At 55.0% G+C, this 25204-nt stretch overlaps 1 protein-coding gene across 1 annotated transcript in view; it reads left to right on the forward strand.

The window, feature by feature from the left end:
- ROR2 (receptor tyrosine kinase like orphan receptor 2) overlaps positions 1-24852 on the forward strand; it is a 205185-nt gene extending 180333 nt beyond the window's left edge. The window contains exons 5-9 of the mRNA XM_080669171.1: positions 13054-13181; positions 16739-17053; positions 17889-18134; positions 20934-21136; positions 22343-24852. Of these exons, the coding sequence (XP_080525297.1) occupies positions 13054-13181; positions 16739-17053; positions 17889-18134; positions 20934-21136; positions 22343-23791 (2341 nt within the window). The 3' untranslated portion in view covers positions 23792-24852. The remainder of the gene's footprint in view (positions 1-13053; positions 13182-16738; positions 17054-17888; positions 18135-20933; positions 21137-22342) is intronic.
- The last annotated feature ends 352 nt before the right edge of the window (positions 24853-25204 follow it).

Here is a 25204-nt window from a genome sequence, read left to right on the forward strand (position 1 = left end):
TCTGGCGAGGCCCCCAGGAGCCTGGCAGAGCACCCACACAGGGCCTGCTGTGGGGCACCAGCCTGGTCTTCAAACGCATTTGGAACCAGGGGCACCGTTCTCCCTGAACCCCAGCACCGCCCAGCCAGAGGCGGCCTGGCCCGCTTCCCGGCACAGCCCCGGGCTCAGAGCCTCACCAGGTCTGCACGGGCCATGCACTCAGGCCTTTCCACACCAGCCTTTCCACGCGTGCACCGTGGGGAGTCCCCTCTGGACCCATGCTCTCAGCGTGGCCTGAGAATGGCTCGGCAGGCCTATGTGTGAGGTTGCAGTGGTGGATTCCTCGTTGCCTCCCAGACGCAAGAGAGCTGCACCTCCAGTGTTCTGAGGGGACATGCTGTGTGGGCAGCGGCGCTGTTGCACGTCCCTGTTCCCCTGGTGCCGCAGGAACGCTGGCCCACCAGCGGGCATGGGGAGGCCACTCCCAGCACAACAGGTGCCTTGGCGGAGAGCAGCTGGGGGAGGGGCTGCGCTCGGGACCTGCCCAGGCCTTGCTCCTTCATCACGCATGCGCGTAGTGAGGAAAGAAGTTCCACAAAGGGAACATCTATGAGGCTTTAGAAAAGATATGTCATTTCAAACGAGTTATTCTTTACTTGTATCATTAATTAATTTACATAATAAGTATATAGCAAACACAGTATATTGTAGAGCAGCGATCGCCAACCTTTCAGACCTCACAGACCACTGGTTGGTGACCGATGTTATAGAGTATACAAATATGACATATATAATTACAATGTAATTCACTAAATATATAAATATCAAATACATTTACATAAGTTTTATATAAAAGTTCAACAATATTTTTACACTTATTTTCTTCTCATTTTAAATTATGGATCAAATCAACCCATTTGTCCAAATAATTCGGGCAGTTTTGGCAGAGTGACAGTTCATCGGTCCCGTCCCTCGGGCCTATGCCCAGGCCCCGTGGCCAGGTGGGTGTGCAGGCGCGGCCTCTCCGCCCTGGGTACACATGTGGGTCCAGAGAGACACAGCACCACTCGCTCCCTCCTTTGCATAAATGGTAGGATAGTTAACTGTCAGTACATTTTAAATCCCCTTGGCCACACCCACAGGGCACCTGCCCATGCACTGGGCGTTCTGCATGTCCACGCCCTCATTGGCCCCGAGGCCTTGTGCCCTGGACAGGGGACAGTCTCTCTCGGGGACTCTGAAGAGCAGAGCCTGGAGGGCACACATGTGCACACGTCGCCTCCCTGCCACACCTGAGAGGACCCACTGCTCCTGTCCCCCATGTAGCCCCACGTCTGTCTGCCCACTCCCTTCTGTCATGCTGTCCCTCTGAGGGCTGGGCACCTGTCACCCTGCCACCCTGAGTGCTCGGCGTGACCCCCGGCTCCTCCTGCCTCTGGCAGTGTCTCTTCATAGTCCTTGCCTGTTGCCCTTACATCATTTTCAGTGATTTTTAATAATTATTCATCTACTTCTTGATAACATAGAAATTTAAATTTTCTGTCATTTGTCAATAATTGTATGGGTTTTCATGTGTCTTATTAAGGAACTCCCTAATTTTCTTGAAATATTCTGATAGTATTTTGATTGGAATTGTAATGAATTTTTAGATAAATTTGGGGAAAATTAATATTTAATTGAATTGTCAAGGACCACTTCCTTCATGCTTTAAAATGTCCTTTTTTCCCTAACATTTATTTTGAAAAATTTCAAACAAACGGAAAAGTAGAAAGAGTTTTATAGTGATCATCCAGCCCACTGGGCCCCGCCGTTAGGGCACTTCCACCTGCCAGCGTTCTTGCTTCTTCCCACCCGCCTCCACTCAGCAAGCTGTCTTTTCATTCACTTCACAAGGTGAGATGTTTGTGCACTCCCCGAAATGTTCCAGCATGGAAATCATTAACAAGTTCAGTATCTGCACATTGTTTCATTTGTGAGTTAACCTACATACAATGAAATGCGCAAATCTTAAGTATTCCATTAACAAGGTCCAACCAATGCAGAAACCTCTGCAATCCAACCCTGGCTGGGCCCAGAGAGTCCCATCCCTGGGAGGTCAGGTGACCTCCTAGTCCACACCCCTCCTCCCCTGCCAGCCACTGTTCCGGTGGTGTTCGGCCATGGATAGTTCTATGTGTTTTAGAACTTGTAGACACGCAGCCACAGCCCAGAGCCACGCAAGCCTGGCTTCCTGCACGGGGCATCGCCTTCAAGAAGCTTCCGGGCTGTGTGTGTCAGCAGGGCACTGTGTCCGCTGGACAGTGCTGCTGGACGCTGGGCCCCCGGGCACCCACTCCCGCTGGCATGAACGTGATGGACTTCTCACACGTGTGTTCTGTGGACATATAAGCCACCTCTGCTAGGGAAGTGCCTTGGGGTAGAACTACTGGCTTATAGGGTCTGTGCATGCTGTTCTGTAAGAGATACCGCCTTGCCTCGAGGGGGCGCACCCTTTGCACTCGCAGCGACAGGGAGAGGTTTCGGGGGCTGTATGCACTCACCGTAGTTGGTCTGGTCAGTGCCCTTCCGGTGTGTGTTATTCCTGGAATACTTAAGATTCCTACACTGTTTTGTAAGTTTTAACTCTTTATGTTACTAACTTCTAAAAAATTACTTGGATCAGTCACTTTTAATTTCAAACAAATCTGTTTGACATGGTGGCCCTTCCTCTAAATGCCATTTTGGCTGCATCCCCTGGCCCCAGGGACATGGGCTTTCAGGCTTTCAGTTTCCTGTTCTTGTTGAATTTTATCAGTGTACTGGGGTGTATTTTACTTTTGATAATTTGTTAAAGGTGTTCTTTGTGACCAATTAGATATGTTCAATTTTTGTGAATATGTCCTGTTGTTTCAGGACATAAGTGTTTTCTGGTGGTGGCCACCATACCTTGATTTACATATTAGATCACGTATGTTAAGTGTGTTATTAAAATCGGCTATTTTCTTTGTCATATGGGTTACAGATATCTGAAAGTATGTGAAAGTCATCCATGCTCATTCTGGATTTGCCAGTTCCCACCAGCTGTCCAATTCTGCAGGTGCCTGCATGTCCTTCAGGCCTGGGGGCTTGAGGCTGCATGGCGTTGCTGTGTTTTGTTTTGAAGTCGCTATTAACGCTTTCCCCTTGAGTTTCATTTGCCAGAGAGTGATCCTGCCCACAGCTTTCTCTTCATTTGCATTTGCTGCCACTTCTCTTACTTTTCCTGTTCCACTTTCCCCGGCCTTTTCCGGGGAAAAGGAGGATTTCCAATCTGGAAGTTCAGTTGCTACATGCAGGCTGTTCTCATGTTCACAGATGTGTGCACAGCACTCATTGCACTGGGAGCCTGCCCCGTACCGGCGTCTGTGCGCCTGAGAGTGAGGGAGTCTGCTCACTGGCGTCTGCCGGCTCCTCCTTGTTCCATGGGCGAGAGACCTCGGGGGTCGGAGGCCTGGGACTGGAACTGCAGGCGGCACCCCATCTGCGACCAGGTTGCTCCTAGCCCCCATCAGAGCACTGAACTCACCCGTGTTTTCCAGCAGGTGGTGTTACCAGAACTTCAAATGTTGCCAATGACTCGGGGGTCCAGTAGTAACTTATAGTAATTTTACATTAAATTTGACCAGTAAGTGGTGAAGAACATGTTTTTGTTGGTTTAATATCCATTGAATTGCCTGTTCACATGCAGTTTACCCTCCTTGTTTGAGGATTTCATGCCTGCAAATTCTGTTACGTCACTACTGTGTCTTTGTAACCCCAAGTCCACACTCAGGTGTTTTCATGGTCACGTATGGAATGTGCAGAGCACTCACCCAGGGCTCGACCTAGCGGGGTCCCAGCAGAGTGGGCCTTCTTGTTGGAGGTCTGTTTAGTGTTAGGCTCTTGATGGTGGTTTTGCTGTTGAAATGGCCCCAGCAGGTGCAGAAGTGCAGCTCTGCTCCTGGGTGAGAGGCCAAGGCTGCCACCTGGAGGGCACTGTCATGGGCCTCCTCAGGCCCAGGCCCAGCTCCACTGGCCAGGAGCACAGCGTCAGTGACACAGCAGAAGCGCACGGAAGCAGGGGATGTGATGGCTGATGAGATGTCGGGACCACTTGCAGTAAACTGTCTGTTTTTCCACTGGGAGACATGGCTCAGTATTTGCTAATTCGGTGTTTGATGTCTTGATAGAAGACTAGAGGCCCAATGCACGAAATTCGTGCACTGCGGGGAGGGGTTCCCTCAGCCTGGCCTGCACCCTCTCGCAGTCCCGGAGCCCTCGGGGGATGTCTGAATGATGGTTGATTTGCATATTAGCCTTTAATTATATAGGATAACAACCACAAATAACCAGAATGGCCTGTATTTTGTTCATATTTCATTAGGATATTTGTCTTTTCCCTGTTGATTTGCAGGAGTTTTAGAATGTCTTCTAGGTATAATTGTTACATAATTTCCTCTAGAAGGGATTTCATACTGTTGTAAGCGAGGGTCTGGGATGCTTTCCATATCGACAGACTGGCCCTTGGGCACCACCGAGTGAGTGGCCGCATGGGGGTCAGCGAGTAGACCGTGGCCCCTGTGGTAGGGGAGCTTCCTGGCCCTGCAGATCTACTTCAGGACTCACTCCACCAGCAGGTTCCCGCTGGAGCCACAGCCCAGGGTCCTGACGGGAGTGTGTGTGTACCTCGCTGCACACTGTGGATGGAATGCCTCACTGCTACTGTGGGTGGCATTTCCCCCCCAAATTCATATTTTGAAGAATTAAGTCCTCCTCTCCCCAACATGGGACTATCTTATAGTGAGGACCTTAAGGAAGTAATTAGGTTACATGAGGTAGGTCCTAAGGGTGGGGCCCTGATCTCTCTCTCTCCCGCACCTGAGCATAAGGGTGGGACCCCCTCTCCCCCCCAGCCCCGGCCCAGCATAAGGCTGGGCCCTGCTCTCTCTGCCACGGGAAGACGCAGCAGAAAGGAGGTCATCTGAGCGCTGGGAACGATAGACGAGCAGTTTGATGTTGAACTTCTCAGCTGCTAGGGATGTGAGATCAGTGCCTGTGGGTTACCCATGTGTGGTGGTGGCTAGGGCGGTGCTGCCTAGTGCAGCTGCCTGTTACCGCGTTACTTTCTGAGTCATCTGGACCGCTGCCTGGCACTGTTCCAGGCGAGTTTTGTCTGCGTCTGTTTCATTGGAGTTGCATGGAGCTGGATCTTTGCATTTCCTTTGTCAGGTGCAGGGTGGTGCGGAAGTTTTTCTCCTTTGGACATATCAGCTATGTTGCATGATGGAGTCCTATTGCTAAGTGACTTCACAGCTCCAGACAAACTCCCCTCGGGCAGGGGGCTGTCCCTGCGGAACTGCGTGACCGCTAACTGCTGGCAGGTGCGACTTGTAGCCGAGCACGCCCGGGGCAGCCGGCTTTCTGTGGCCCCAGTTTCTCTCCCTTTGACTGTCTCTGTGGACTGACCTCGCCTCTGTGATGTCTCTGGAAGTTGCCCAAGACGGAGACAGAAAGGAAAACAGTGGGCTGGACACAGACCCGCTCCCAGCTCTCTGCTGCATCCCGGGATCTTGGCGGCCAGGCTGGGCTGGGCCTCCCCGTGGGCAGGACAGGAGTGGCCGGGTGGCTCAGCCCTCTGCCGCTGCCCCCCTGCCCGCTGCCCGCTGCCACACGGCCCCGTGGACACAGCGTTTGCGGGACATCGTGCGCGTGCTGGGAGATGTGGGAAGTGGAAATCCTCAAAGGCTCAGGGAGTTTCCACCATTTAAAAATTGTTTCCTTCCACCCCCTGGGGGTGAAGTGAGGGGGGGGTGTGAGTATATGGAGAACAGAAGCTTGAAGAGAGGCTGTTCCCCCACAAACGTGGTTTAGAGACAGCGATTATAGCTCACTCAGGCCGGGTGTGCAATGCCCGGGGTAATTTTCCTATTTCATGTGTGGATTTCATTCTCTGCTCTTCCAAAGAGTGGTTCCTTTTCATGGTTACAGAGCCCGCGCACACGGCGGTTGGGGGGGGGGGGGTGCCTGGTGGCCTGGAGGCGGGTGTGGGTGTGGGTGTGGGGTGTGGGGTGGTGCAGGGCTGGTACACCCTGAAGCCTGGGCATCAGGCTCCCTGCTGCCTGAGGTGTTGCCTGGGCCAGCCCTGGGTCCTGCACAATTAAAAGTTATGTTAACTATCGACTTTGGGAAACCGGAATCTTCCTTGGGGCTGAGTCCTGAGTCCTCTTCTTTTTTTACTTCACAAACTGGGTAGTAAGGCTCAGCCATTCTCCTTGCTGATGTTCAGGTCCCCGTCTCCATTGCCAGGTCTGGACCGGTCCTGTCTGCCTTGAGGGCCTCGGTGCCTGTCTGTCTGGGTCATTGTAACATTATAGTAAGTGTTACTGTCAGGTGGTATGAACCCTCTATCATTCTTGTTCTCTTTTAGAATTGCTTTGGCTATCCTATATAACAAAGAAGTAATATGCAAATTGACCCTCACACCCTCACAAGGCCAGCAGGGGGGTTAGTGAGGGGTGACCAAACGACTGAACAGCAGGCTGCATGGGGTGACCAGGCCGGTGGCGGGGGAGAGTTGGGGGCGACCAGGCCGGCAGGGGGGGCAGTTAGGAGTGACCAGGCAGGCAGGCAGGCAGGCAGGCACGTGAGCGATTAGGAGCCAGTGGTTCAGGATTGTGAGAGGGATGTCCGACTGCCAGTTTAGGCCCTATCCCGGCAGTCAGACATCCCCCAAGGGGTCCCGGATTGGAGAGGGTACAGGTTGGGCTGAGGGGAACCCCCCCACCACCTCCGTGCATGAATTTCGTGCACCAGGCCTCTAGTTCTACTATATTTGCATTTGCATATCAATTTTAGAATCAGTATGTCAGTTTCTACAAAAGTACCTTCTGGGATGTTGTTTAACTTTTAATTTTGAAATAATTTCAAACCTGCAAAAAAGTTGCAAAAGTAGTAATAAGTAGCCCCATTATGCTCTTTACCCAGGTTTACCAATTTTTGTATTTTTTCCCATTTGATTTATTTCCTCAATGCACATTTGCAGTTAACTACGTGAGAGGATGTCCATCCGTCACACTCCTCTGCCCCTTTGTGCTCTGCTGTGTGCCTCCTGAGGTCAGCGCTCTTTCCTCACAGACCTGCAGCTTCAGATTCAGGCTCTGTCTCTGACCCCGCCGTGCTGTGTGGGTCCCTCCCCACAGCACAGGACCCCCCAGGCTGCTTTAGTCTCAGGTCAGATGGGATAGCACATGGTTCTCTGTCTCGGAGTGGGCAGGGGGTGGTTTTTAAAGGTTGAAGCACCAGCTCTGGAATGTCTCTTATTTTGCTGAGTGCAGTTTGCTCTTGTTTAGTGGAGCACATGGCTGTTTGATCAGGAGGCATATTAGTCTGCAGTGTTCTTAGGACATTCTTGTCCAGTATTTTTATCCAGGTGATGCTGGTCTTATAAAATGAATTAGGGTGTATCCCGTACTCTTATTTTCTGAAAGAGTTTGTGTAAAATTGATGATGTTTCTTCCTAAAATGTTTGACAAAATTCACCAGTTTCTGTTATTTGGAGCTAGAGTTTTAATCATGGGAAGATTTTTTATTACAAACAACTTCAAGTAAGAGATATAGGGCAATTCTGAGTTTTTATTTCTATTGGCACTAATTTTGATGTGTGTGTTTTTCAAGGAATTTGTCATTTTTTTCTAAGTTGTTGGATCTATGTTCATAATTATAAGTATATTATCTTATACGTTCATAATACTTACTATCTTTTAATATTTGTTAGGGTCTTTGGTAATGTCCCCTTGTGCATTCCTGACATTGGTAATGTGTGTTTTCTCTTTTCCTTAATCAGTTTTTCTAGGTGTTAGCAATATTGTTAGGTTTTTTTAAAAAAACATCTTTTGGTTTTATTGATTTTTCTATTGTTTTCTACTTAATTGATTTCTGCTTTCATCATTAACATTTTCTTATAATTCAGGTTTAATTTTCTTAAGGTGTAAAACCTTATTTAATATAAGTATTTACAGCTATTAACAGCTATAAATTAGTCTCTACTGTTTTAGCTGCAGGCTATCATGTTTTCATTTTTTATAATTTATATTTTCACATTCTATTTAAAACTAGAGGCCTGATGCACAAAGATTCGTGCAAGAATGGGCCTTCCTTTCCCTGGCTGCTGGTGCCACCTTTCGCTCCGGCCCAGAGCCGCCTTTCCGCCTTCCCATGCTGCCCAGAGGCCCAGAGCAGCTGGAGCGGTGCGGAACACCTGCGTCGTCGCAACAACGCAAGCGTCCCACCCTGCCCCCGGCCGCTTGGTGCCTGCATATGCAAATTAACCTTCCATCTTCGTTGGGTTAATTTGCATACTCACTCCTGATTGGCTGGTGGGCATCACGAAGGTATGGTCAATTTGCATCTTACTCTTTTATTAGTGTGGATTATACTTAATTTTCCTTGTATTTTCTTTTTTGAGCCAAAAGGTTATCTAGAAATATGCTATTCAATTTCCAAATATTTGGAGAATTTCTAAATATATTTTGTTATTGATTTCGAATTGACTTCTGTGTGATCAGAGATTTATGGTTTCAGTTCTTTTCAACTTATTACTGTGTGGTGAGCATGAGCGCGTGGTCCTTCCGGGTGAGCGTGAGCAGTGGTCCCTCCGGGTGCGCGTGAGCAGTGGTCCCTCCGGGTGAGCGTGAGCGGTGGTCCCTCCGGGTGCGCGTGAGCGGTGGTCCCTCCGGGTGAGCGTGAGCGGTGGTCCCTCCGGGTGCGCGTGAGCGGTGGTCCCTCCGGGTGCGCGTGAGCAGTGGTCCCTCCGGGTGAGCGTGAGCAGTGGTCCCTCCGGGTGCGCGTGAGCGGTGGTCCCTCCGGGTGAGCGTGAGCGGTGGTCCCTCCGGGTGAGCGTGAGCAGTGGTCCCTCCGGGTGCGCGTGAGCGGTGGTCTCTCCGGGTGCGCGTGAGCAGTGGTCCCTCCGGGTGAGCGTGAGCAGTGGTCTCTCCGGGTGAGCGTGAGCAGTGGTCCCTCCGGGTGAGCGTGAGCGGTGGTCTCTCTGGGTGAGCGTGAGCGGTGGTCTCTCCGGGTGAGCGTGAGCGGTGGTCCCTCCGGGTGCGCGTGAGCAGTGGTCCCTCCGGGTGAGCGTGAGCAGTGGTCCCTCCGGGTGCGCGTGAGCGGTGGTCTCTCCGGGTGAGCGTGAGCAGTGGTCCCTCCGGGTGCGCGTGAGCAGTGGTCCTTCTGGGTGAGCGTGAGCAGTGGTCCCTCCGGGTGCGCGTGAGCAGTGGTCCCTCCGGGTGCGCGTGAGCGGTGGTCTCTCCGGGTGAGCGTGAGCAGTGGTCCCTCCGGGTGCGCGTGAGCAGTGGTCCTTCTGGGTGAGCGTGAGCGGTGGTCCCTCCGGGTGCGCGTGAGCGGTGGTCTCTCCGGGTGAGCGTGAGCGGTGGTCCCTCCGGGTGCGCGTGAGCGGTGGTCCCTCCGGGTGAGCGTGAGCGGTGGTCCCTCCGGGTGAGCGTGAGCGGTGGTCTCTCCGGGTGAGCGTGAGCGGTGGTCCCTCCGGGTGCGCGTGAGCGGTGGTCCCTCCGGGTGCGCGTGAGCGGTGGTCCCTCCGGGTGAGCGTGAGCGGTGGTCCTTCCGGGTGAGCGTGAGCGGTGGTCCCTCCGGGTGCGCGTGAGCGGTGGTCCCTCCGGGTGAGCGTGAGCAGTGGTCCCTCCGGGTGAGCGTGAGCAGTGGTCCCTCCGGGTGAGCGTGAGCAGTGGTCCCTCCGGGTGCGCGTGAGCAGTGGTCCCTCCGGGTGCGCGTGAGCAGTGGTCCCTCCGGGTGCGCGTGAGCAGTGGTCCCTCCGGGTGCGCGTGAACGCGTGGTTCCTTGCAGTTCCTTGATGTCTGGTCTGCGAAGCCTGACATCTCCATCATCTTCGGGTGGATTTCTCTTGGCCATGGGTTATATTTTGCTGGTTTTTTCATGTGTCTGGTAATTTCTTATCGTATACAGGACACTGTGGTTTATACTCTAGATTTTACCTTCCTCTGAGGAGTGTTTTGCTATAGCGGCCTATTAGATCACTCTCAGGTCACCGGCAGCTTATGGAGTTTAGCTTCAGACTTTGTTAAAGTGATTTATTCCAGTTTATTCTCTGTTCTTTTGCTGTGCCTCCTCTCCCCCACCCACATCCACACACTCCAACTAATCTGCAATATGGCTTCCTCTTCTTCACTCATTTACCTTCGACATACCCTTTCATAAGAACAATTATGAAATGGTTTTACCACTTTTAACAAAAACAAATGAGGGGCAATGTTAACTTCCTACACAATATGTAACTGCATCGGAATTTTGACACTGATTACTTTTCAACCTCGAAGGAAGCTTACTTTCCTTTAGGGTCATTCATTATTTATATCCATGAGTTTCCTAAGCTTTTCTGGAAACTAACTTTTATGTTTAACGTGTACAAGCTGGGGAGATGGTTGGCCGTCGGCCCACCAGGTCCTCGGTTCCTCCTGAAGGACATCCTGTCACAACGCGATGGCCTTTCCTCTGTCCGGGACCCTTCTACTCTCCTGTGGCTGTGTCCTGCACCGCGTGGTGGCTTTCCTGCCCTCCCTGACTGTGAACTGACGTGTGCGTTTCTTTCTCACTTGTCATTAGACCCTGGGTCAGTGCCTTGGGCATGTAAATTTCCAGAACTGGTCTCGTAGCTTGACGTTCTGGAGTTGGTGAGCCTGTCCCCTGTGGCTGACGGGTTGATCATTGGCGCTCTGCCCACAACTTTCCTGTGGCTTCCGAGGGACTGGTCTCACAGATGTTCTTCAGCTCTGTCACTTCCCAGAGTTCCCAAATGCGCCAGGTAAAGAGAAAGCATAATTCCGTTTGAAAATGTCAAGTAATTCCCACTTGTTTTCTTAAAATTTAATACCCTGAAGGATCTCATTTTCCAACTACTTCTTTATGTTTTGGACATTTTCTAAAATTCAGATTGGAAGCCCGCTTGGATGAGTAAGCTGTGGACGAGCCTTGCGCCCCTTTTCAGCCTGTCTGCCCTGCCCCCACTTTGCTCTTTCCATCCTGGGGGCACCTGAGCAGCAGCCAGGGAGGAGCCCACCCAGGGAGGGGCCCACCCAGGGAGGGGCCCACCCAGGGAGGAGCCCACAGTGAGGGAATAGGTTTCTATTCCTTGAATCTTGAAGCAGAGAGAAGTCACCCTTCCTGGGATGCCCCAGGGGACTGCCTGGATGGAATCTCGTACCCTAGGTGTAGGCGACGAACCTCTTCAGGATTTTCCCGGTAGAGCCGGCATATGCCCTGCACCCAACCTGCACACCACTGCCTAGCGCACCCGCCGGCAGAGTTGACGGCACCTGTGTGGGTGTGTCTGGCCGTGGTGGCTCTGGGTGTGTGTGTATATTGTTAGCACATGTGCTTGCCTATTTAAGCTATAGTTAAGGAATCCTTGACCCATAGCAGTGATGGCTGTGAACTGGAGGGAGGGCTTCCGCCTCTTGTTGATGCCAGAATCTCATTCCTCGGTTATTTTTGGCTCCAGATAGTTTCTTTGGAATCTTTTCTTCAGGGACAGAGAAGGCAGCAGGAGGGAGAATCACTGAAGGCAGACCCTGGGAAAGGTGCCCAGTCACTCCTGTCTCCGCTGCTACAAGCACCAGATCTCACACTGAGCCATCAGGTTGAGGTGGACACAGCACGGCTTCCACTGGGGTCACTGACATCCGTGAGGGGTGCAATGACAGGTGTTGCACGTGATGTTTCAGATGATGAGCAAGTGGCAGCTTTGCTTGAAAATAAGCAACTTGGTGACAGGCCTGAGCCCTTCACGAAGCTTGCCCTCGAGCCCCAGCTCATCTTCTTCCCTCGCAGCAACAGCCGCCTGTGTCTGCTGTGGCTGTGTCACTGGCGACCTCGTCAGAGGGGGCAGACCTGCACGGTCATTCTATAGAGAACAACTTAAGACTAATGGTCTGGGAAGGCCCGATGGCGGGGGTGGGGTGGGGGGGCTTTTGGGAGTCTCCCTTTCTGTCCCCCATATTTCCACACATGGTCTGCTGTCTACACAGCAGGGACAAACAAGGTGGTGCATCACCTCCTGGAGAAAATGCTGTGAGAGCGAAACTTCTTGGAATCCCCCCATGGCTTCCTCCATTTCGGAGTTTTCTCTCCTGCAGTTAGGGGGAGAAGCGCTTCCGATGAACATTGTCTTTATAGACGCCTTGCTGGCAGGCATTGGTGTCCAGGGAGGGGCGTGCAGACAGCTCTCTGATGAAACGTGTTCGAGTTGAACTGTCTCTGTATTTGGACATGGACATGGACATGTACACTCTCAGAATTTATTTCACTCAGTCCTCCGTGCCCCCCTTAGAGGTGCTGGGTTTTAATCAAGTTAAAAGACTTTATTTTTTAGAGAAGTTTTAGGTTTGCAGAAAAGTTGAATATAAAGTACAGAGTGTTCTCATGTGGCCCCCTCATCTGCACACCCGGTTTCCCCGTAAGTGACATCCTGCCTTAGTGTCCCCATCGCTGAGCGGTTGATGCAGTGTTACTGACTGCAGTCTAGCACACTCACTGATGGACACTGGTGCATACTGTAGACTGGCTTTCTGTACTGTGTGGGTTTGCCCACCGTTACAGCGTCATACACACTCGCTGCACTGTCTTACATTTCCTGTGCTCTGCCTATGCGTCCCTGGCAACCACTGGTCTTTTACTATCTCCGTGTTTCGCCTTTTTCAGAATGTTCTGTAGTTGGAAGCACACAGCACGCAGCCTTTTCACAGCGGCTGCGTTCACTTTGCAATACGCATTTAAGGTCCGCCATGCCAGTGCTTTTGTCGCTGAATGATATCCCACTGTCTGGATGGGCCTGCTTAAGGGCATTGCGGATGCTCCCATGTTTTAGCGATTCCGGGTAAAGCTGCTGTAAACGCCGGTGCAGGGTTTGTGTGGACATGAGCTCTCCATTCACTTGGATAATTAATTACAAGGAAGAGGATGGCTAGATCCTAAGATGCCAGGTTTAAAAGGGAAAATTCTCTGGGGCACTCGGCAGCCTCCGGCGTGCTTACCAGCTGCGTGTTTCCCCAGAGACGACGACCACGAGGACGGGTTCTGCCAGCCGTACCGGGGCATTGCCTGCGCGCGCTTCATCGGGAACCGGACCATCTATGTGGACTCCCTGCAGATGCAGGGGGAGATCGAGAACCGGATCACAGGTAGGAGCAGCGGCGTGCCTGTCCATGCCAGACGGCGGGGTGTCCGGTGGGCTCCATGGCTCCTGCAACAGAAAGGGGCCCTTTAGAAGCAATTGCAGTGGCCGCCATGGTTTGCCCTGAAATGCTCCTCCCTGGCGTGTGGTGGGGAGCCCTGCGTTCCTGGCCTCACTGCCTGGGCTCTGTCCCTGGGCTGCCCTCGGGCTGGGCCCCACGCAGGCGCTGGCTGGCTTTGCCTTGCCTCTTGTGACTGCCCCCCACTGGAGGTGGGCTGGGTGAAAGGTGCAGTGGCCTGATTTCAGCTGTTGGGGAGAGAGGTTGCAGGCCACGGGCTGTGCCTGGGGTCAGTGCATTGAGCTCAACCCCGAGTCTCCTCACCTCCCGGGGGCACTTGGAAGCGTGAGAGCTGGAGCCGGTCGTTGCGACGAGGCTGCCCACGCTCCGTCTTGTGGGGAGTCACTGTCTGCTTGGTGGTGAGCCCTCAGCACACCGGCTTTTACGTGTTGACGCGGGGTCTTCTTGGGGAAAACCCCTGGAGAAGTGAGAAAATGCATTAAACTCTGCGGAGCTCCTTCCCTGCAGAGGCGCACGTGTTTCTCCAGACGCCGTGGGGAAGCAGCGAGTCTCGTTGGAGAAGTTAACTGGCTTCTCAGCTGCCCAGCAGACTCGCCAGCCACCTCTGTGCGGGACCCAGGAGCGGCAGGGGCAGCCTGCCCACAGGGTGGCATGAGCTCTCAGGCAGAAACCCACGCAGTTGTCATTGAAATGCCTTCCACACTGAGGTCAACTCTGGCCTTGCCTTTTACCCTCCGTCTGTAGGGTCTAAGGCAGCCGTGGGCAAACTACGGCCCGCGGGCCGGATCAGGCCCGTTCGGCTGTTCTATCCGGCCCACGGAGCCGAAAGAGCGAGGGTTCTCTTGCTATCCCCTCCGGTCCTTTACTTTGAATTTATATTAGTTCACACAAACACTCCATCCATGCTTTTGTTCCGGCCCTCCGGTCCAGTTTAAGAACCCATTGTGGCCCTCGAGTCAAAAAGTTTGCCCACCCCTGGTAAGGTCATGGTCACAGAAGGGTCTGCCTGGCCCATTGTTCCAGAGTCCCCCGAGGACAGGGCCAGGGTGGGACCTGCAGAGTCCTGGGAGGCGCCATCTTGGTCCAGTGGTGAGAATGGTTTGAAAACATTACTGTCTCTCATTGGAAAAGTTTTTATGCCATTTAAAGCAGCACTTCTCAACCTTTGGACCACACACACAGTAAAAGGTATACTTTGCATCTTGACTTAGCGTGCGCACACATGTATTTCAGAGTCGAAATGTGTCACAGGAGACAGTCGCCCTATAAAAGCAGTGCACTTAGAATTTCCCCTTCCGTTTTGTTTCATTAAAAGTTGGGCCTCTGCTGGTGTGCTCAGTGGTGGAGCACCGACCCAGGCACCAAGAGGTCACCCCTCGACTCACCTCAGGCACATGCCCAGCTTGCAGGCTCGGTCCCCAATAGGGAGCATGCAGGAAGCAGCCAATCAGTGTTTCTCTCTTATCCATGTTTCTCTCTCCCTCTTCCTTATTCTCTATCTAAAAGTCAATAAAACATTTTAAAAAAAGAAAAAGTTGGTCACACCCTTAACGTGAACCAAGCACTCTAACACCCTCTGCTTTAACTATCTTCTAAAATGCTAGCCCCAGACTCCAGAATTAACTCTACAGTCCACCAGTTGGCAAACTCTGGTTCAAGGCCCAAGGTTGCCCCTCGGTTATTTCTTCAGGAATCATTTAAAGAATTAAGCAACACGGCTATCTAATCAGACTGATTTACAGCAGCTTTTAGGTAAAAGTTTAGAACGAGGGTTCTCTAGATGCGTGGGTTTATGAAAGGATAAAGTGAGGGCGCTCTAGACTGCCTTGCTCCGGGAGCACTTGGCATGGTGCTCCATCTGGAGAGCGCTCACACTCATCCAGTCCCGGGACTCGGGGCTCCCCACAAATGGGCTCCAAGGAACCTTCAAGTGCCGTGCAGGGTGTAGGTGAAAGTAGCCAGGACAGGAGCTGTCCGACGTCCCAGCACCTAGAACCACACTTTCAGAAATAAGCCCTCACTTGAGATGTCTGGGGGCGGGGGGAGAAAGATCCTACAAGGGTCAGCCATGACATCCTACCCGTCGACCACCCCAAGAGAAACGCCAGGTTTGCTTTCTTGGGCAGCCGCCCTCCAGGCAGCCACCAGCTCCACAGGATGGGGCTGAGCTATGCACACCTGGTTCTTTGGCCAATCTCTGTTCCTCAGCTGTACCAGTAGCCAGAGTGGCCAGGAGGACGGAGGACGGCATAGCCGCACAGCGCAGAGGGCTGGCAGGAGCACAGTGCCCTGCGTGGCCACGGCTGTTGCCTCAACCTGTTGGCTGTCCTTCACTTGCTATTCTATAGGCTCCATGTGGGCTTTCGTTCCCCGTGGGGTCTCCACAACCCACTTGACAAATACAGACACGGGTCCAGGAAGGGGCTGCATGAAGGGCTTTCCTACCGTAAATAACCGGCAGGGCCCAGCCGCCTTCCCTGGAGCCTGCCTGGTGCCTGGTACCTCTCCTGCAGCAATGAGGGCCAGCAGCGCTGCCTGCTGGACAAACGGGGCTCTATAAGTGGGTGGAGCTGGGGCATCCCAGGGACTAAATTCCAACCTCCCCACCTGTGTGTAGGGAAGGGGACCTCTCTTTTGCTGTCCAAGGTCAGATCCTTATCAGCAGGTTCTTTGCAGGTCAAGGTGGGTGGACCTTCTGGTTGGTGGCTTCCTTTGGGCCCCTCCAGCCCCTCGTTCCTCCATGCCAGGCGTCAAGTTCTTCCTCTGGACTGCTTCGGCCCCATCACTCCATCCTGGCACGTCTTGCCCTTAAAAAGCAAACCTACAGACCCCCTTCGAGGGCTGCTGCTCTGCTCCTTCGTCACAGACCTCGCCCTGTGCAAGCCCGCCCTCTCCCACGCCTCCCCTCGCTGCCAGCACCCCCCGCCCTAGGCATCCCCTTCCTCTGCTGCTCCTGAGCCCACTCCTGCACTGCATTGCTCAGTGCAGCTGTCCGTGTATACGCACACTCGCTCCCCTCCGTCCCCACAGAGGTCTCCCCTGGCTGCTGTGACCTTGCCCGCAGGCGGGGATGCAGAGTAAGGCCTGGCCCTTATGCCTCCTCGGCAGCCTCTCCTAGTAGAACATGCACCCTTCCCCCCCGCCACCCCCCCCCCGCCCCCGGGCCTCACGGAGCCCCAGGTTCTAGCAGGGCCTAATGACGTGACCCCTGCGTCCACAGTGGACGCTTCCTGTCACGAAGAAGCACCATCTGGATGGAGTCCTGGGCCTAGTTCCCCTTCTTTTTTGTTCTACCTTTGGTGCTTGTAAGTGTAGCCTAGAACCTTCTGTCTGGTTCAAATCAGGCGATTCGTGTTCCCCGGGCTCAGCCCCTGTCCTGTGAGAGCCTTGGGGAGTGAAGATGGGGTGGGCGCTGGTGGGCAGGGTGGAGGGGTACCAGCAGGCAGGGCAGGGACCCACCCCCTGACGGTCTCCTGCTTCCACAGCCGCCTTCACCATGATCGGCACCTCCACGCACCTGTCGGACCAGTGCTCCCAGTTCGCCATTCCATCCTTCTGCCACTTTGTGTTCCCGCTGTGTGACGCCCGGTCACGGGCGCCCAAGCCGCGTGAGCTGTGCCGCGATGAGTGCGAGGTGCTGGAAAGCGACCTGTGCCGCCAGGAGTACACCATCGCGCGCTCCAACCCGCTCATCCTCATGCGGCTGCAGCTGCCCAAGTGCGAGGCGCTGCCCATGCCCGACAGCCCCGCCGCCGCTGACTGCATGCGCATCGGCATCCCGGCCGAGCGGCTGGGCCGCTGTGAGTCCCGCGCCCAGGGCCCCTCCTTCCAATAGGGCCTGCGGGAGGGCTCCAGAGCAGGGTACCGGTCATCCAAGCCACACCGCGCTGGCCCTGCCTGTCCTTGGGACACCAGAAAGTCACCGCCTCTCTGAGCCTCAGACGCCGTTCCCTGCGGCGGAGTAATCTGCCTGCCTGCTGACCACAAACACGGGGGCTCAGGGAAGAGGCTGGTTCCTTCCTTAGGCCAGAGGTTCCCCCAGTGGACGGGGCTCCTCCAGACATGGGGAGCCTGCTCGCAGGCCTGCTGTGCTCCGCAGTCCTGGCTGCAGGACTTACTCCGTGTGATGTCGGACAAGTTGCGTAAACATCCTTTCCACCTGTTACATGCGAATAGTAACTACTATCCCCAGGCCTGGCTCGGAGAGCGGGGTGGGGGGGGGGCTCCCCCACCCCCAGGTGGAGCTGAGCCTGTGCTCCCTGGTGAGGGGGTCTGAGGGTGGCCAGCTTGGCAGTCCCTCCCCTGCCCAGTGTGGCTTTGCTTCCAGAGCCAGTGAACACGAGGCTGGCCGAGCTCATGCTGGAGTGGGGGTGCCGGGTGTGGGTTCCAAAGGTGGTTCCAGGGCCATGGAATTACTTCTGACAGCCTTTCTTCCCCGTGTGTTCCGGGTGCACCCCAGTTTAATTGGTGAGTTTGGGGCTTTGTTGAATTACTGTTTTTATGTACAAGCCTCTGGTCCTTGGAGACTCCAGTTTGAGTGCCTGCGGGCAGACTGGCTCATCCTGAAGCGCTGAGGTGCTCTCACCGAGCGGGGCTGCTGCTCTCGATCAGCTCCTAACCTCTCTCCCCTCTCAGACCATCAGTGCTACAACGGCTCGGGCACGGACTACCGTGGGACGGCGAGCACCACCAAGTCGGGGCACCAGTGCCAGCCGTGGGCTCTGCAGCACCCCCACAGCCACCACCTGAGCAGTGCAGACTTCCCGGAGCTCGGCGGGGGGCACGCCTACTGCCGGAACCCCGGAGGGCAGATGGAAGGCCCCTGGTGCTTCACGAAGAATAAGAACGTGCCCATGGAGCTGTGTGACGTGCCCCCATGCAGTAGGTTCTCTCTGTTGCGTGCACTGGGTTTGCCCTGGCCCAGGGGCTAGTGCTGTCACTGCCCCTCCATGGCCACAATCGCTTGTTTTATGTAAAACTGTTTTGCTGGTTATAAAAGTAATAGCTGGTCATTATAGCACGTTTTAAATCATAGAAAAGTCTGAAGAGTCATGCGCAAGTCACCCCTAATTTCCTCTGTTTGCATTTGGGTCCTGTCAGCCCTTTTCCTGTGCATGGTCCTGGGACATTCAGTTTGCATCTTGCTTCTCCATTAACATTATTACGTGGCATTTCCTAGTGTTAGCTGGGGCACAGGGAGGCAGCTCCTTGCTGGGGTCTGTCTGAGCCCTGCCTGGCCTGCCAGGCTCCCACGCAGCTCAGCAGAATGAGAGAAAATTAGAACTTGTATATCTTACCCATTGCCCCTGCAATTTCTCTGTTAGATTATGAAAAGGAGAAGACCTTGGCGTTAATGGTTGCAAACTTTGCAAATATTATCACCCTGTATTCCAACATTTACTTCCCACCAGCTCCACTCAGCTGGATCCCTGAGATTGGGCTGCTCCTGAGTTTTCCATTTTGGAGCCTGGAGTAGAGGGTTGGAGGAAAATTACCAGGAGAAGATTGATCGAGAGATAATGAGTGAAGCACAGCAAGGCTCACCAGCTGCCCGAAGCCTCTGCTGGCAGCGATGGCGAGGCCTCCTCCAGCCTGCATACTGTGCTGCGGGTCCAGACTCAGCACTCCCACTGCTCAGCCGCTCAGCACATCTTCAGCAGCATGTTCACTGCGGAGTAAACGTCAGGAGTGGAGATGTCAGTTAGATACCCGCACAGCTACGCTGTGGAGTGCTACAGAGTCTGAGAGTGTCCTGCAAGAGTGTGCATGATCTGTTCAGGAGTAGGAGCAAGTTGTAGGCCATTAGCTGTGTTCTGTCCCCCCTCTCTTACCTCCTTTCTCTTCCCTTTCTGCTTACAGAAAAACAAAAAGAAAGCAAGCTCTGTATGTGTGCATGTGTGTGTGCATGCATGTATGTGTGCGTGTGTGTGCATGCGTGCACATGCACATAAGCCCTATATTTCGGGGTGAAGTTTGGGGAAGATGCACATCAAACTTGCAGCAGTGATTTCCCATGAATTATAGATACATTAAAATATAAAACGTTTTTATAATGAGCAGTTATTACTTTTGTAGTTAAAACAAAATCAAAACGTAAAGGAAAAAAATGTATGTTCTTTGATTCAGCAATTGCAGGGATCTTATATTGCAGAAATATTTGTAGTTAGAGGGCAGAAATGCAAGGATATTTGTTACAGAATCACTTGTAACGGCTGAATAAGAAGCGGATGAGTTGTCTGTGGTAATACACAGGCCACCAGGGAGTGCTCGGAGCTGTCTGTCCTGAGAGCAGCGCCGAGTTCTATTTGCCACAAAACCAGAAGCGGGATGTGGACGATGTGACTCTATGAACTCAAACTTCTATTTATGAAACGGACGATTCTATGTATAAAAATAGTTGATATTGTTATTCCATGTTCAACTTAAAGTCTGCATAAAAAGTCAGGGGGACAGCAACCTCTTGGCTGTGGCATAGCCTTTGGTGACATGGGTTGTTTAGGAATAGTACAGCTGTTAACACTCATGGGTTCATTTGTGATTTTGTTTATTTTTGTTAATCCTCTCCCGAGGATATTTTTCCCCATTGATCTTTAAAGAGAGTAGATGGGTGCGGGAGGGGCGGGGGGAGGGAGGGGCAGATTGGTTGCCTCCTGCACACACCCTGAATGGGACCAGGATCCAGCCTGCATCTGAGGTACGTGCCCCTGACTGGAATCGAACCCGAGATCCCTCAGTCTGCGGGCCGACACTCTAACCACTGAGCCAAATCGGCTGTGTGTGATTTTAAAAAGATAACGATAAAATAAATGTCATACTTGTGTTTGGGCAGGCTCACACCTCTGAACATGGCCTGAGGCTTTGGATTCTCCCCGAGCCCTGGTAATGAAAATTGAGTCTGCACTGCCTGGGGCTTCAAGACCACCTGCCCCCGGAGGCCCGGAGAGTCCTGTGTGACCTCATTTCATTTGGGAGCCAGGAGGCCAGGCTGGGTCTGGGACAAGGTTGTGTGACTGTAGTGGCGATAGAGGTGGGTTAGCTCCTCCAGAGACTATGTTGGCCAGAAACCACTTGTCACCTTTCAGGTGAAGAGCTCATTGTCCACTAGTCACAGGGCACCACGTCCATGTGCTTACTCTGGGGCTGCTGCTCCTGGCCCTGCAGGGGGAGGCAGAACGCTGCTCCCCTCCTGGCCCTGCAGGATGGCACTTCTGGATTCTGTGCCCCTGTTGCCTGGGTCCCTGGTCGGTGGGTGCCACTTACTAGTAAATGCTCATCTAGTCATTGTCCTAAGAGAACATGCTGATATTAAAAATGTGGCCATCCTAATGTATGGGATGAAGAACAGGTCATTTCTAATCCCAGTCCTGAGCTTCCTTCACTGGGTTTCCTGAAGATGAACCCGGGGGCGTCTCCAGGGGGCATGCGCAGGAAAGGCGGCGCGGGAGCTCGGAGCCACCTGTGGGTGCCCACATTCCCATTGCCCCCAGGGGTGGCTCAGGGCGGGTCGCCGAACCCCGCAGGTGTGCAGTGTGAATCGCCCTTGCTTTTCAGGTTGGGTTGCAATTTTGTCCTTCGAGCAGCTGACCCAATACCCACACATGTTTAAATGTTGAGTCGGAGGTGGGAGGGGCTGTTAAAGGCGATGTTTTCTGAAGCTCACGGACGCCTTGCCGCCCACAGGCCCCCAGGACGGCAGCAGGATGGGCATCCTGTACATTCTCGTACCCAGCATCGCCATTCCCCTGGTGGTCGCCTGCCTCTTCTTCCTGGTCTGCATGTGCCGCAACAAGCAGAAGGCGTCGGCTGCCTCGCCCCCGCGCCGGCAACTGATGGCGTCGCCCAGCCAGGACGTGGAGCTGCCCCTCATGGGCCCGCACAAGCAGGTCTCCCTGCCCCTCCGCCTGCCGCCAGCCTTCTTACCGTGCTCCACGCTCAACACTCACCTCTTCACCTGCCTTTCGTTCTGTTGTTTCTCCTCTGAAACACGTCAGCACATGGGGGCCTCGGAGAATGCGCGGTGGGCGTGGAACTTGCGTCCTGGCAGCGGGCTGCGGCGCCCACCCAGCTGCCCTCACGCAGAAGCTTCCGCTGTGCCCACCGGGCACCAGAATGCTCGCAGTGCCCCACCCTCTGAGGTCAAAATGGCATTTTTCAGGGCCTGGGCCTGTTTACTGCTCAGTTTGGGGTGTGGTTGGTTTGCTTGGTTGCAATTTTCAGGGAGGGACGGGGCAAACAGTTTTGTAGAGGAAGTGGGGACAGCCCCCACCCCAGGGGGGTCAGGATGGTTAGGACCAAAACGCAGTGCCAGTCCGTCCCTGCTGCTCGGCCGGGGGAGGGGGGCTCCTGGCCACTCTGCCTGGGGGGCCTTTGCCATGGAGGAGCTTACAGCCACGGACTCTGAAGGGGAGGGGGGGCTCCTTCAGCTCTGTTTCCAGGGGCCACGTAGTGTTCAGGGCAGGGGTGGGTGGCTGCACCGCAAGGGGGACATGGAGCCCCCTAGGGCCAGGGAAGCTCCCAGAAGGATGGGGGCCAGACACAGAAGGGGCGAGAACCGTAGAAGCCGAGAGGTGCAAGGTTCGCATCAATTTCACTCATGTGGTGCTTCCGTCAAAAATTACCTAATTGAAAGGAAGCACCAGCAGAGCAGCTGGTCCGGCTCTGAAAGGGCAGCGGTCACGGCGCCCACCTGGGGCTGGAGAGAGAGCCAGGTTCTCCCCGTGCTGAGCAGCGTGGCCTGGACTCCTCGGAGCACGCATGGGGAGAGGGAAGGCCCTGGATGCGCACAGCTGGGACAGGGCGCGGGTGATGGACGCTGGCACTCAGCTTGGTTAGAGTGTGAGCGAACAGGTGTGCACACACCCGCTGCCGTGGTGTCTCGGCTGTTCTTGGGGCATCATTTGCAGCCTGATTAAGATCTGTGGAAGGTTTCAGGCAGCTTGTGCCACGAGGGCATGCTTAAGAGCAGAGAGCAGTGTGGGGGCAGGGAGCCAGGAGCAGGCAGGCCAGCAGGTGGCCCCCCACCCCCTAGAACTCCCCTCTTTCCTCGGGTTGCAGTGGCAGGGACATCTCACGGGGTTCTCTTCCCGCAGGCCAAGCTCAAGGAGATTAGCCTGTCCTCCGTGAGGTTCATGGAGGAGCTCGGGGAGGACCGCTTCGGGAAGGCCTACCGCGGCCGCCTGCTGGGCCCCACACCTGGGGAGCCCGCCCAGGCCGTGGCCATCAAAACGCTGAAGGACAAGGCGGAGGGGCCGCTGCGGGAGGAGTTCCGGCACGAGGCCTTGCTGCGTGCGCGCCTGCAGCACCCCAACCTCGTCTGCCTGCTGGGCGTGGTGACCCAGGGCCAGCCGCTCAGCATGGTCTTCAGCTACTGCCTGCAGGGCGACCTCCACGAGTTCCTGGTCATGCGCTCGCCGCACTCCGACGTGGGCAGCACAGACGATGACCGCACGGTGAAGTCGGCCCTGGAGCCGCCTGACTTCGTGCACGTGGTGGCGCAGATCGCGGCCGGCATGGAGTACCTGTCCAGCCACCACGTGGTGCACAAGGACCTGGCCACCCGCAACGTGCTCGTGGACGACAAGCTGAGCGTGAAGATCTCGGACCTGGGGCTGTTCCGCGAGGTGTACTCGGCCGACTACTACCAGCTGCTGGGCAGTGCGCTGCTGCCGGTGCGCTGGATGTCGCCCGAGGCCATCCTGTATGGCAAGTTCTCCGTGGACTCGGACATCTGGGCCTACGGTGTGGTCCTGTGGGAGGTGTTCAGCTACGGCCTGCAGCCCTACTGCGGGCACTCCAACCAGGACGTGGTGGAGCTCGTGCGCGGCCGGCAGCTGCTGCCCTGCCCCGACGACTGCCCGGCCTGGGTCTACGCCCTGATGGTTGAGTGCTGGAGCGAGTTCCCAGGCCGGCGGCCGCGCTTCAAGGACATCCACAGCCGGCTCCGCGCCTGGGGCGGCCTGTCTGCCTACACCAGCTCCGCGCAGACCTCGGGCGCCAGCAATGCCACGCAGACCAGCTCGCTGAGCACCAGCCCCGTCAGCGTGAGCAACGCCCGCTACGGGGTCCCCAAGCCCAAGGCCCCCCCCTTCCCGCAGCCGCAATTCATCCCCGTGAAGGGCCCGATCCGGCCCCTGGGGCCCCCTCCACAGCTCTACATCCCTGTCAATGGCTACCAGCCCGTGCCAGCCTACGGTGCCTACCTGCCCAACTTCTACCCCGTCCAGATTCCCCTGCAGATGGCCCCGCAGCAGGTGCCTGCCCAAATGGTGCCCAAACCCGGCTCGCACCACAGCGGCAGCGGCTCCACCAGCACCGGGTATGTGACCACCGCGCCTTCCAACACGTCGGTGTCGGTGGCCGAGCGGGCGGCGCTGCTGGCAGAGGGCGCGGAGGACATGCGGGATGGCCCTGAGGACGGCGCCCAGAGCCCCGTGCCTGAGGCCGCGGAGGAGGAGGATGGCTCCGTCCCGGAGACTGAGCTGCTGGGGGACAGTGACCCTCTGCAGGTGGAGGAGGCCGAGGCCCAGCTGGAAGCCTGAGGGTCAGGACTGCGGGGCGCTCGCTCGCTCGCTCGTGGGAGACTTCAGCCACCTGAGAAGTGAGCCTCCAGCGCCCTGCTCCGGGCTGGTTGGCGCCCCAGCAGGTGAAGTCACTCCGCCGCATGCTCCGCCCAGAGCTGCTCGGAGGCCATCCTTCGGCTTTGAGCCAGTGGCGTCTGGTGAACGGTGACCACAGGTCGTCTGCATTTTCCCGAGGAGGGGTCGTGGGCATTGCCTGTGCTTTGAAGGGAATGAGTGGTGTCTTCCCACCTTGTTGCATGTGGATCCAATGTTGCAAAACTTCCGGACAGCAGGCCTGGCCAGGCAGCCGGCTGGTGGCAGATGGAGGAGCTGCTTTCTAGCCGCTGCCCGCCAGTTTTAGCCCCTTCAGCCCCTAGATTAGCGGGAACAGGGCGCTGCCACCCGCCACGCCTGGTGAGCAAGGCTTCTGGAACCAGAGTCCCATTTTAAAACACAATGTGCCTTAAAAAAACAACAACCAACGCGATGTTGTATTTTGTGAAGTGGTTTTAGTTGCCTTGTGTGTGTGTTTGCCCACTCGCCTGGCTTTCAGGGGAAGTGGTGCTGGGTCCGGAGGAAGCTATGTTGTGAGAGCACAGTGCTGTTTGTCTTCTCGGAATCCTGTACAGACCTTAAGTGTAATTTATGTGGGTTTTGCAGGCCATTTTCATCGAAGTATTTTGACCTTAAAATGACTTAGTAATTTAACTGTTTACTTTACCCACCTGGGATGCCACCTGATTGTATTTGGCTGCTGTTTGTAGCGATGTGAGAGGTCCGTTCATTTCAGAGCTCCTGTGAGAAGGCCTGCAGGCACCGCGGACTGGCACAGCGCCACCTGTGACTCCACACCGGGTGTGGCCAGTAAAGGACAGCCACGCTTGCGGCTCTGCAGGCTGTGAGGATGTCAGGCATCTGGTAGTGCCGGGAGGGGGATGCCCACTGGTGGTCACATGGGCTGAGCCCTTTGCAGCCTAGGGGGCTGGCCTGGAACCTCGAATTCATGTGAATGTGGATGTACGTTGGCAAATAAATGATGGAAACAAGTTCCATTGCTTTCTCTGTGAAGGTTTTGGGGTGAATTAATTGTTGATGACCTGAAGTAGGTCTTTGGTTTTAAACTTATTCCCCCTCCTGAGGTCCCAGGACCCCTTTTTAGACCTGGAGCCTGGTTCTCATCAGAGCCCTGGGGCATGAGGCCATGGGGGACGGGCCTCCTTCACCACCGCCAGGGCTGTGCACCCCTGCAGGGCAGCCCACTGAGCCGAGTCACATGGGCCAGGGTCACCTGGAGTCAGTGGCTCCAGGACTTCCAGTCAGGGTTGGGGCACGGTGGCAGCCACACCTGGGGGAGGCCTGGGGAAGCTTCTGCCAGCAGGCAAAGGCCCCCGC

The sequence above is a fragment of the Plecotus auritus genome, assembly GCF_963455305.1.
Source record: "Plecotus auritus genome assembly, chromosome: 5".
In the NCBI taxonomy this organism is placed as follows: domain Eukaryota; kingdom Metazoa; phylum Chordata; class Mammalia; order Chiroptera; family Vespertilionidae; genus Plecotus; species Plecotus auritus.